Source organism: Mastacembelus armatus, chromosome 3 (genome assembly GCF_900324485.2).
Source record: "Mastacembelus armatus chromosome 3, fMasArm1.2, whole genome shotgun sequence".
Lineage (NCBI taxonomy): Eukaryota > Metazoa > Chordata > Actinopteri > Synbranchiformes > Mastacembelidae > Mastacembelus > Mastacembelus armatus.
The window spans coordinates 11,989,633-12,001,526 of NC_046635.1; the positions used below are offsets into that span (position 1 = coordinate 11,989,633).

At 37.4% G+C, this 11,894-nt stretch overlaps 2 protein-coding genes across 5 annotated transcripts; one reads left to right on the forward strand and one right to left on the reverse strand.

Moving 5' to 3' along the window:
- Window positions 1-176: 176 nt before the first annotated feature.
- On the forward strand, window positions 177-5,681 carry mns1 (meiosis-specific nuclear structural 1). Of its 3 annotated transcripts, XM_026319983.2 has the most exons (10): window positions 177-338; window positions 455-664; window positions 2,587-2,714; window positions 2,790-2,892; window positions 3,324-3,553; window positions 3,953-4,169; window positions 4,263-4,370; window positions 4,716-4,973; window positions 5,328-5,453; window positions 5,543-5,681. In XM_026319983.2, the coding sequence occupies exons 1-10, from the start codon at window positions 336-338 to the stop codon at window positions 5,651-5,653; spliced, it is 1,494 nt and encodes a 497-aa protein (XP_026175768.1). In that variant the 5' UTR covers window positions 177-335; the 3' UTR covers window positions 5,654-5,681. The 3 variants fall into 3 exon arrangements, with proteins under 3 accessions (XP_026175768.1, XP_026175767.1, XP_026175771.1); XM_026319982.2 differs by having other exon boundaries at window positions 2,587-2,892; XM_026319986.2 differs by lacking the exon at window positions 177-338 and adding an exon at window positions 1,813-1,914 and having other exon boundaries at window positions 645-664; window positions 2,587-2,892.
- A 260-nt stretch (window positions 5,682-5,941) lies between these two features.
- On the reverse strand, window positions 5,942-11,869 carry tex9 (testis expressed 9). 2 transcript variants are annotated; one of them, XM_026319988.1, is made up of 12 exons: window positions 11,746-11,869; window positions 9,458-9,594; window positions 9,145-9,208; window positions 8,906-8,982; window positions 8,683-8,728; window positions 8,517-8,587; window positions 8,212-8,381; window positions 7,669-7,760; window positions 7,415-7,588; window positions 7,114-7,248; window positions 6,150-6,284; window positions 5,942-6,076 (listed from the first exon to the last, which is right to left on the reverse strand). In XM_026319988.1, exons 3-12 carry the CDS (start codon window positions 9,145-9,147, stop codon window positions 5,999-6,001), a joined length of 981 nt encoding a protein of 326 aa, XP_026175773.1. In that variant the 5' UTR covers window positions 9,148-9,208; window positions 9,458-9,594; window positions 11,746-11,869; the 3' UTR covers window positions 5,942-5,998. The 2 variants fall into 2 exon arrangements, with proteins under 2 accessions (XP_026175773.1, XP_026175772.1); XM_026319987.1 differs by lacking the exon at window positions 11,746-11,869 and adding an exon at window positions 10,909-10,995.
- Between the last annotated feature and the right edge of the window lie 25 nt (window positions 11,870-11,894).

Below are 11,894 nucleotides of genomic sequence, written 5' to 3' on the forward strand. Positions count from 1 at the left end.
GTACTTTTACCTCGGTAAAGGATCGGAAGACTTGCATCGCTGCTTAAATAAATGGGACATGAAGATGGGAAGGAGATCCAGTTTAACTTTCCCGGACTATACGTCATTGTCAGCGCTCATTCTCATTGGCTAAGTGTACGGAAACACGGCGTTGCCAGGACAACGTGCCGCTAAACAATCGAAGACAACAGAGGTTAACTTCGACTGATTAGCAACGCGGGACCGTTCTGCATCGAAAAATCACGCCTGGTCATTTCACGCAAAGTTGTTTACAAACCAGAAATTCAAAAACAATAAAGTTAAAACGGCGGGAACTGAAGCAAAGCATCACAACCATGGTAAATCCTCGTTGCCGAACCGAAAGTCAGCTAGCCTGTTACAAACAGCCGTTAGCACACTGTTAGCATAGCACTGTGTATGTCTCTGTTTTCACGCGTCTCCCTGCCTGGGACAGAGTCGGAAATGGACGTACATGCAGCAGCAGAACTTAATGTCCCAGCGCCGGAGTCAGGAGCAGCACAGGCAGCAGGAGGCTAGGCGTGTGGACAGAGAGAGGCAGCTGCAGGCCAGTCTGCGGAACGAGGAGAGCTTCGAGAGGAGGAGGCAGCTGCGGCAGGTGCAGGAGGAGCTCAGGGAGAGGCAAATGGAGAGCGCTCTGCTCCAGGTACGTCCTCTGTGTGTAGGCTGGCTTGGACAAGCTCTAACTCTGTTCAATGTATGTCCAAAGTGGACTATGCTTACTTGCTATAAGTGATGGATGAAGTACTCAAAAACTCTACTTAAGTACAAGTACAAATGCACAAACAAAATGTACTCTAGTAAAAGTAGAAGTACCACACATTTCTTCTTAAGTAAAAGTAAGTAAGTACTGTGGAACAATAACATTACTGTTTTATGTTTGTTGTTAAATACATGTAAATCATTTTTCAAATTTCTTTTAAGATTACAGATCATTCTATGAACATCAACGACCATCAAATATCAAACAATATCAAACGTTATTGTATTTCTGAATGTGTTTCCCCCATAAAATGGCTCAAACTAAGTATTTTTCTTATGGTACCTTCAAACCGAAATACCCTTAAACAAAACAATGAAACTGTAAAAACATTTAAATCATTGTACTCTGGATGGCAGAAAACAAAACAATCTGGCTGAAAAGTTTTATTAAACACACCATCTGAAGTAGGCAATGCTGCTAAAACAGACATTTCAGTATATTATGTCTAAAGTTTTGTTTTTGCCAGACCTTCACTACAGCATTTGAAAATTTGGTTTCTTCATGCTAAGGGAGGGTTGGTTGGCAATCTGACATTTCAGTTCTGCCTTTGAGTAATTAGAACAAATGTACTGTTTAGTTTTACACTCATAGAGACTAAAGGAATGTATTGTGTATATATGCATGTAAAATTAATTCAAAATGTGTTTCCAAAAGTCAAGATACAGTAATTAGTTAACATTATAACAGGAAATAACCAATTTCTATAAATAACCATTTACCATTTTGAAATGACTTATCTGCACAGTGTTACCCCAAATTCCTGTTTAAATTCCTTAAACAGGTCTTATTTTAGTGGATGGCATAGCTCTTTGCCTTTGCATTTTATGACATATATTTCAGGTTGGACTTGTCACCAATCTTCAAATCACATGATGACAAAACACTGGACAGTCTACCTAATAAGATGGTGAACATTAGAACAGTACATTTCTATCAATTATCAACTTCAACTGGTCACACTTCTTTGCATTTCTCTCACCCTGTACCCTTCAGCTGTTTTACAACTGCCAGAAACTTTTGTTCAATTTCAGAAGCAGTTGGTTTTCAACGTTTTTTGAGTCCAGCCTGGCTCTTTTTGGTGAAAAAAATCTGTCCTGCTGTACTGAACAGTCTTTCACAAGCTGCTGAGACTGGTAGGGGTGTGTTTAACTTAAAACTGAAGTATTTAAATGACTTAAGGACATCCATGGTTGGTAGCTGTGCTTGCCAGTCTCCACGAGTCATTTTTGGAACCTAACATGTCAAAATACTCTTTTAAGTAAGGCCAATGGTGACTAGCAGCCATCTTGGGAGGTGCACTGATAAAGGTGCCCTGTTCTCACGTGAGGATGGGAGTACTAGAGCACGGCCTACCTGTGCTGATAGGTTTAGTGAAAGAAAAAAAGTCTGTATTGCGAAATGTGCAAAGCAGCGTGATTGTAACATGTAACACAACTTAGATTAGAAATGTAGTGAAGTAGAAAGTATAGAAATTTGCTTTTAGATGTAGTGTAGTGTAGCCATAATGAAATCTACTTAAGTAAAGCACAGATATGTAAAAAATGTACTTAAGAACAGTAACAAAGTAGTTTTTGCTACTTTCTGTCACTGGTTGCTATATTTGTGTGATGAATGTCTCTTGGTATCAGCTGTAATGTTTTACTGAATTATGAGTTAATCCATTTTTTAGATGCAGGTACATTGTATCACTCAGTCAGCGTCAGCAAAAAGAAGCAACATATTTGACCATGTCTACAATGCAACACAATGCATCATCAAGGTATGATCTGCAGCAATTTAAACGCATAATACAATTTGACATGCAGGCAGAGGAAGAGCAAATAAGCAGGAAAAAGCAACTCGAACAAGAGGAGAGAATGGCTAAAGAGCTGGCCCGCATTAACTATGAAAAGCAAACAGAAGAGAAAATGCGGCAATATATCAAAGAGAACAGGTACACACAAATACTTCATTGCCTTCACATACTCTATACTCTGTACTTTGAGGCTATTATTTATATACTTTCCAGCATGGAGCTTCGAGAATTGGAGTCAAAACTGAAGTCTGCATATCTGAACAAGGAAAGAGCTGCACAGATTGCAGAGCAGGAAGCTATGAGGTTTGAGACAATGGTGAGCACTGCCTTTGTTTATTGAATTCAGCTATCAGAAACAATGGTTTTCTGAACTGCTGGTTGTTAAACATGGCGTATTCCAAATGTCCTTAAATAAGATGGTCTTCTTTGCATAATAGACACCAGGTGGCAGAGAGAAAATACTGTAAGTTACTGCCTCTGCTCACTGTGTATTTTTTGAGAAAAGGTTGGATCATCTGTAGGTAGATATCAGAAGATTAAGTACTTACGGACAAATAAGGGTTTACTTATCTTATCTTATTATTATTCCTAATAATGGATGAGAAAGACATGTTCTATATATTAATGAAGACCATTTAATTTCATTTTAGTTCAGATTTCATCCTAACTTAGTCCAAACACAAAAGAATTTTTTTCTATGGTGAACACTACAGGATGTACAATATATTGTCTTTTCTCTTAAACTAGCGTGAGGATGCAGACTTTGCTCGCAAGATGAAGAGCGAATATGAGCGAGCAGATATTGAGAAGCAGAAGCTGGAGCAGAAGCGCCAGGAGGAAATAGTGCAGTATCAGAGAGAGCTGGAACAGCAGCTCATGGAGAGGGAGCGCAAAAGACAAGAGGCATACGAGGAGTTCCTCAAAGAGAAGCTCTTGGTGGATGAGATTGTCAGGAAGATTTACGAAGAGGATCAGATGTGAGTTCTTCATGACCACATTTTACATTTCTCAACATGAACAGTGTATACAGGAATATTTTCTTACAAAAAAGGGGTAGGATGCTAGCATGAGCAGAATTGAATTCATGGGGCAAGGAATGTAGGAATGTGATAAAGTATGTTCAGTCAAATCATGTAATAGCTAAAAAAAAAAAACTGCAAAACTGCCATGGACTTCAAATAGATTTTCAAGTGACACATATTCAATCATAAATTTTATTCATGCAACTAGTACTGTACATATTTTTAATTCACTGGTTCAGTATGGGCATACATCTCTCAGAAGAGGATTAGAGCCACTATATGATTTTTTTCACACAACTCTGACATTAGAGAAAAAAAGTCAAAAAAACTCCCATACATTATGCTTCATCAAAGGGACAGGCAGCTGAAACTGGAGAAGGTCAGAGCCACTCAGCAGCACATTGAACAATTCAAGAAACAGCAGGACGAGTGGAGACGCATGGAGCAGGAAAAAATGGAGGCAGAGAATAGACGCATCATGGAGTATGCAAGCCATCAGCAGCACATGGAGGAGAGCAGAATGGCTAAGATCAGAGAGAGAGAAGAAGCAAAAGAGCAGCTTCATAAAATAGTTGAGAACTCTCTTTTTAATGCTCATCCATTCAGTCGTTGGATATAATTGGATATTTGACACCAAATGTCACTAACCTCTTTTCTGCTTTAGTTGTCGAAACAGATTGAAGAGGAGAGGCAGCAGCGTGAAGAGATGGATCGAATCCGTGAGGAACTTTATTTAGAGGAACAAGAGGAGGCTAACCGGCAGAGGGAGATTGTAAGGACCATTCCTTTACTCTCACTTTTTAAGAGATTACAGTAATGGAAAAGCAGATGTCCAAAAAACATGTATCTTTTATATATTGGACGTTAAGGCTGTAAGTATTGATTGTGAGTAGTAATTATTAATTCATTTGTTAATAACTTTTTAAATTAATCATTTGGTCTATGAAGAAAGCAATGAGTCTGAAAGAAAATAAGGAGTTCTCTTTATTTACACAAATTTTACTGCACTATTCACTGTTGTGCTTTTCTATTGCAATTCATGAGTGTGCTCTGTGACTTGACTTTGAAGTGTACCTGAATTATCTTAATATCATTTAAAATGTTTTTTAAAAAACAGGAAGAGATGGAGAAGAAAATCAGACAGAGGCTGATGATGCAGCAGACCTGCCAGGAGCAGATGGCTTTCAAAGAGATGAAGCGGCAGGCAGAGAGAGAGGAAGAGGAGGCCTTCAGGAGAATTATGATGGCTAAGTTTGCAGAGGATGATCGGATAGAGCAGATGAATGCCCAGAAACGACGCATGAAGCAACTTGAGCACAAACGTGAGGTGGAAAAACTGATAGAGGAGAGAAGACGACAGCGTGAGGCTGACATGGTATGAATCATGCTTTCTGTCTGCATGACCCTAAGGGGTAAGGTGTCATTGGCTTAGTTTTACTGTCAGTAGTTGTACTGATAGTACTCCACTGTAGATGGCAATGGGTAGGAGGGAGTTTTATTATTTTGATTCATGTGCAACATATTCATGACAAAAGTATATTAATTAAACTGCAGCACTATGAAAAGAATTTGCAGCAGTGAACACAACAAATTTTACCAAAAAATTAAGACTCATTCTAGGAAAATATTGTGGGTAAAAGACATACATGGTGCACCTGCAGCGCATCATCTCTTTATTGTAATGTCTTCTGTAAATCATCTTTGATAATATTTCATCTCTCTCTTTAAGGAGCTGGAGGCTAAAGAGAAAGCAATTGAGCAGGAGAGGGAGGCGTTGCATAGACAGATAATTGAAGAAGAGAGGCAGAAACTTCTTAAACGTCACGCAACAAAACTCATTGGATACTTACCTAAGGTATGAGGCAGTACAGTGTATAAGTGATAAATCATTTTTTTGTGTTGTAGATCAAACAAGTGTATGACCATTAGTGCATCTATTTTCAGGGCTTGCTCCGTGAGGATGACCTAGAGCACTTTGATGAAGACTTCAGAAAAAACTTTAAATCACGTCAGGCTGACATCTTCTCTGATGATGGCTGGGACGGCAATGATTAAGGTTTATTCTTCCAGTATGCCACTAGAGGGCAGTTTAATGTTACTCTGAATAATGTATAGAGCATTCTTTTCTTCATTCCATTATTCATGATAGCATTTTTTAGCATTTAGTAACAAATGTTTCTAAATTATAAACATTTTGTAAGGACAGTGCTGACAGGATCTTTATTAAAATCATTCAAAAAAAATGAAATCAGATTAAATCAGTGATTATAATTTGGAAACAAATATCTAAATCTAAATTCACTCTGAACTCAAACTCAGCTTTTTAAATTGCCATACCAATCAATTCTGAAAGACTGCAAACTCCCATTTTTACTTGACAGCAGATCTAAAAACTTCTGTTCATAACGTTCCCCAGTCTAGAGCTTTCATGAACTCGTCCTCGGTGAATGACAGCAGCTTGGCAGCTTCAAAATGCATCTGCACAAAAAACAAAACTGTTAAGATTTCAATGGAAAACTGAAAGTAGCATATACATTGTACAGACACTTACCTTTTGTCTTTTGAGAATGTCGATCAGTTTGAGCTGTTTCTTGAAACCCACAATGAGTTCTGCTTTCTGTTTTTTCAGCAGTTTGTTTTCAGCCAGTAGATTTTCTCTACTCTGATGTTCCTCACTTATCTTGTCCTTGTTTAAGTGAATTTAAGATGAAATTAGTGGAAAAGAAGAACCTTTTTACTACATAAGCACATAAGAAGTTGCAGACCAGATACAGTTACACAGCTAAAATGCTGGTGCTTTAAGAACTTCCCTATGATGCCATCTTCAGATAACGTACTGCACAGATATTTTCAAGTTCACTGTGAAGTTTAAAATTCAGCTGCAATACCTCTGATGTGACCGAACAGGCTTTTGTTGTAGTGTTTAAGTCACAGCATAGTGTTTATGCTATGGATCATCAAACTGAGCTCCCTGTTTTCAGTGTCACTTTGTAGGGAGTTTCTATTTACTAGAAAGATGAATTAGCGTTTTACGTTGAAGGTGTTAGCGCATCCTTATTTAACTCACAATGTTCATTATAAAAACACGCCTTCAAAGTGATATGAAATAAAGTTTTAATGCCACCAAATTTTGATGACTTCTTCAAGTTTGTATCTTTAGAAACACATACACGGTGTGTTTCTTTTTGTAGAATTTTTACATCTGTGTCATCTTACAACATTTTAAATATACATCATTGTATAGATTATTCATTCAATGAAAGTCTGCTCTTTAAATAGTGCATGTAAAATGTGTTCGGTTCATCAAATGCAAAATAACATCAAGTTAAAATGGAAAATTCTGGTTCCTGGTCTCTGCTAAGCGTTGCTTGGTACAATCATGATGTAATATAGAGAAGGACAAAACCAAAACAATTTTTGTTGATTTGGCTCAATCAAGGACACATCACATATGAATACCTAGAGTTTTTGAACCTGGAAAATGTTTTAATCAGACAGTATTGTAATATGCTTACCTTGTTCATCTGTTTCATGTTGTGCAACTGAGACTTTAACCTCTCCACCTCCTCCAGAGCTCTGTTCAGACGAACCTCCACAGTGCTGTGGCTAGCTGATGCTTGTTTGTGGGATCTATTCAGATTCTCTATTTCCTACACAGAGCACAGTCAGGAAATAATCACACAGGATCCATTTATATGTGCAATTGAGGGTGGTGTCACATTGTACAGTTTATTAGGAAATATTTGGACATGCTTGATATTTCTGTGTCAAATTTGAAAAGGCTCACACACACTTTTTTTTCCCATTGACACAAACCTTGTGTAAACCAGACACTTGCGATTGAAGACCGTCACATTTTTTGGAAGACTCATCTGCTAAAGCTCTGTGCTTCTCAATCTGTGTTTGTTGAATGCTAATGGTCTTCTGTAGTCGTACTCGATCCTCCTCAATCTCCTTAATTTTGGCTTTAAGCTTAGCGTTTTCATCATCCTGCAACAAAAGAAGCATAATGTTAAATTATATAAGGTCTGAATTTTAAGTAATGTATTAGAAGCTGGTACTTACAGTACCTTCTTATAATATTCACATGAAAGTTGATCTAGTTCCTCTTGCATAATCCGTAGTTTTGCTTTGAGAACTCGTATTTGAGCATCTGAAATGTCTTAATGAAACAGAACAATAAAAACAGATTTATAATCCAAATAAATATGGTTTTAAGCCATTCCCTCCAAACAAATGAAAAACATATCAAACTCGCCATGAATTAAGCAAAAGCTCCCATTTAGATTTCATTTAGGACTGTCAAAGGATTCAGATAATTTCTGACAAACTCTCAGATCCCACATTGACTCACAAACTGTTTGTTACAAAGTGTAACAAATAACATGCATGTAACCAAACCCTTTATTATTGTAAAATATCTTTAAAAAAATCACATACTAACAGTCTATAAAGCTAACAGGGAAAACATTTCTTCAATGAACTACCTAAATTTGTTTAGACCTGTAGATTTGTTTAAAGAAAAAATTACATCTTGTGTACATATTTGCACTAATTATTTTTAACATATTACTAACTTGGATTGATTCAATGCAATGTTACAAACAAATTACCTGATCCTAAATTGTTTCCAGTGTTACACATGTCATGATCATCCACATCATTTTCATGGGTGACAGTGTTGTTCATCTTCTCCTCCATGCTGCGTATTGTCTTTGCCAGGAAAAAATCTGTGGAATCTTCTACAGCTCCTAACTCACCTGCATCTGACACCTTTGAGGTTCTGAAATAAATCAAGATGAAGACATTTAGCCACCTTGTATAATGTGTTAGAGAATAAATTTTACCAACATAACCAACACATTATTTTTATGAATATCAATGCTTGGATTTAGTAATTATATAAAATCAAACTCACGCTGTTTTACAGTGAGTCTGTTTTCCTTGTTTTCTACTGTGTGATGCAGAAGGGACTCTATTTTTGGTCACCTAATGTTAAAAGAACAGCAAATAGAAGCAGCATGAAGAAACTAAGTGTAAATTGTAATTGTATTCTTAGCTAACTTAATATTTTGAACTGATACCTTCAAATTGGGTTCCTGTCCAGTGCACTGCTGAGGCTTTATTATCCTGTAAATAAATAAACAGAAATATACAGAGACAGGTGGGTAGTTAGTAAGCAAGAAATTGATATTTTTTGTTAAATAGGTTATTTTTCACTGAAATAAATGTTGTTTGCATAAGCATAAGCCCTGATTCATTCTTGACATTCTCTACGCTCTAGTCTCAGGCTTAAAGATTTATTACCTTGAATCTTCTTCATCTTCAATATCTGTGAGCAGGAGGGTGGATAAGGGTTTTGACAGAACTTCACTCTGTTCTCTCTAAAATATGATAAACACCAAAAAGCAGTTTCACTTACAAAACAAGACCCACCCATTCACCCACCAAATTTTTGTACTGACATGGGCAGATTTACTCATCAAAAGCAAAACTTATTTTTCGACTACTGTAAATAATGCAAACATTAAATAAACTTTACTTACCATCAGTTGTTCTGCCTGTTTGACCAGATCTGCTGTTTTGGCTTCCAGCTCTGCATTTAGGAGTCTGAAGAACAAACAAAATATGGTGGTTTTCACTTTTTGATTTTGTGCTACAGGACTGCATGAAATACAACAATAATGTACCATATTTTTGAGTTGGGAACACAGCAGTTTAAACACCACAAACTTAGAGCCATATGGCATCTTTGATGAAGTGAAAAGCCAGTTTTAAATGTTGGTATATTGACTCTGACAGGCATAAATTCATTCTTACTGAATCAAAGCCAACAGATACAGGACCAGACCACCTTACTTGTATTGTTCTTCCTTGGCAAAAAGATCATCTGTGTGTGTCTTTGTGGAACCAGAGGCAGATTTTGTTTCAGGTCTTATTTCAACTTTCTTCTTGGACCTCACAGCCTTAGAGCTAAAGGTTGGGGGTTTCTTGGTCTAAACAACATCATAACAAGACAGAGAAGAATGTTTTAATTAGATTAATTAACTAACGATAAATGTAACATTTAATGGGATCAACAAGACTGGATTTAATATAAATTCATTTGCCTTGTTTTTGGCTAGATTTTGGGTGCCTACCCATGCTTTAATTGATTTTATGAAGCTATTCATTCTCCTCAGAAAAATTGCTGGTGTGTGCTTGCAGATACCACTGCCAGAATCTCTCTGGTTGTCCTTATTAGAGGAAAGATCTGTCCTACCAGCAGATACAGACTGAAAATTGGACTTACACTGCCAAGCTTTATAAATACTTTAAGGATTGTTATCCACCATTGGGAAAATCAATCAAAGCCTGTTATTGCAGGTTGGTTAAAAATCAATGCTGGACATGATCTTTTATAAATCTTTAACTGTTAGGACAAGTAATTATCAGGGAAGGTTTTATTAAGTTTAGCACTGTTGCCTCAAAGCAAAAAGGGCCCATCAGGGACCTTTCTGTGTGGAGTTTGCATTTCTCCCCGTGCCTGCGTGGGTTGTCTCCGTGTACTCTGGTTTCCTCCCACAGTCCAAAAACATATATGTCAGGTTGATTGGTGACTCTAAATTGCCCACAGGAGTGAGTGTGAGTGTGTGTGGTTCTTCGTCTCTATGTGGCCCTGTGATGGACTGGTGACCTGTCCAGTGTGTACCCCTGCCTTTCACCCAAAGAGAGCTGGGATAGGCTCCAGAAAATCCCCGTGACCCTAATTAGGAATAAGCAGGTATAGATAATAGATGGATGGATGGTTTTAGTAAGTCTGGTCTCATTTTTTATGTATAATTCTATAAAGAAAGAAACACAAGGCTTTTTCAAAAGCAAAATAGGCTACCCTTATTGATTTAGCTTGGTGTACTTGGCAAAGCTATTAAGTGTATCCAGATTTGCTTTGCTACCTACAGTATTTTAATCATATCTTCAGTTTCAGCTCCTGAAACCTGTAGTTTACGTAATGTCTGTGTTTTTCTCTTTTCAAAAACTTGATAGAAAAACGCGAGACAGTTTTAATGTTAAATATATTTATAGTTAACGCTTTATATTCTGTTTTTCTTTTGTTTTGTCAACATTAACGCTAGTTAACGCTAACTAGCTTAGTACGCAGTGTTTGCCAGCGGCTTAACATTAGTTACTGTTAACAATTAACTACTGTGTCGAGAGACTTCACCTGTTGAAAACCTAAATAAATTATTAATTTTTCAATTGTTGTACTTAGTACACAAACACTTTTATCTAAAACTATGAGAGAAAAAGATGAAAATTACGCTACCGACCTGCGAAACGACAGGAGTTGCCATTTTATCAAAAGTTCTTTGAGTCGATGAGACGCACAGAGACGACTCAGTTCTGGTTGCATAGCAACTATTTTGCGCACTGTACGGTAGCCCTTGAAGAACATTTTAAAGACACTTTTATCACAGCAAGTAGAACTGAAAGCATCAATGAAAGTTATACAAATACTATGTATGAAGCTTAATACAAAATGATAGCTTTACTTAACATATTAATGACCATAACTGAGTTATATAAACTTATAAATCACTACATTGCACGTTATATAATGGACTGAAATCCTGGGGGCGCTACCCAATAAACCAGTTAGCTTGATGATATTGTTATAGGCTAGCTAGTAGTTTATTAGACAAGCTAAAGCAAGGGAATTTTATTTATACCTGTAGTAGCTAACTGACTATATTTAATCAAATAATATAACAACACAAAAACATGATTTAAACAATGGCTCTAAAATAATACAGTTGATCTTGAATTGTCATTAACTAATTATTCCATATTGTTTCATAGCTGGGTTAGTCCTAGTATTATAAAACATATATGTAAATTCATCATCAGGTTAAGATGCACAGCAGTGTCTTCTGTTTACATGTTTTCAATGTGAGAGGTGTTAGTGCGCATGCGTGTGTCCCGGAGCTACTATTCGGCGTGCACATGCGGAGAAATCCCACAACGTGAGGGGCAAAGCACGCCGGACGGACCAGGTCGTTATTTTTCCGTTGTCCGTTCACTATTTCCACCTTCCTTTCTTCACATGCATGCATACCGTGGCGTGTGACAGTAGCTTGTAGGCTGGTTGCAAAAGCTTTTTAATTCACCAAGTGCTGAGACTTGAAGCGATGTCGGAGGAGGAGGGCTGGGTGGCAACAACAACAACAACAACAGGGCGAGCTGCTGCTGTCCCGTTAGCATCGCAGCGTCCACCGGTCCGGGTGATTTAACCCCGCCGGGAAACTACACCTTTCCA

What these genes read in the sequence shown, in the direction of transcription:
- mns1 (XM_026319982.2), top strand. An exon ending in AAGAGCAGCTTCATAAAATA is followed by an intron (nt 4,170 to 4,262) that starts GTTGAGAACTCT and finishes TTTCTGCTTTAG; the next exon opens with TTGTCGAAACAGATTGAAGA. An exon ending in CTAACCGGCAGAGGGAGATT is followed by an intron (nt 4,371 to 4,715) that starts GTAAGGACCATT and finishes TTTAAAAAACAG; the next exon opens with GAAGAGATGGAGAAGAAAAT.
- tex9 (XM_026319987.1), bottom strand. Translation starts at nt 10,932, where the DNA reads ATGGCAACTCCTGTCGTTTCGCAG. An exon ending in TGGAAACAATTTAGGATCAG is followed by an intron (nt 7,761 to 8,211) that starts GTAATTTGTTTG and finishes TGTTTCATTAAG; the next exon opens with ACATTTCAGATGCTCAAATA. An exon ending in CATGTGAATATTATAAGAAG is followed by an intron (nt 7,589 to 7,668) that starts GTACTGTAAGTA and finishes CTTTTGTTGCAG; the next exon opens with GATGATGAAAACGCTAAGCT.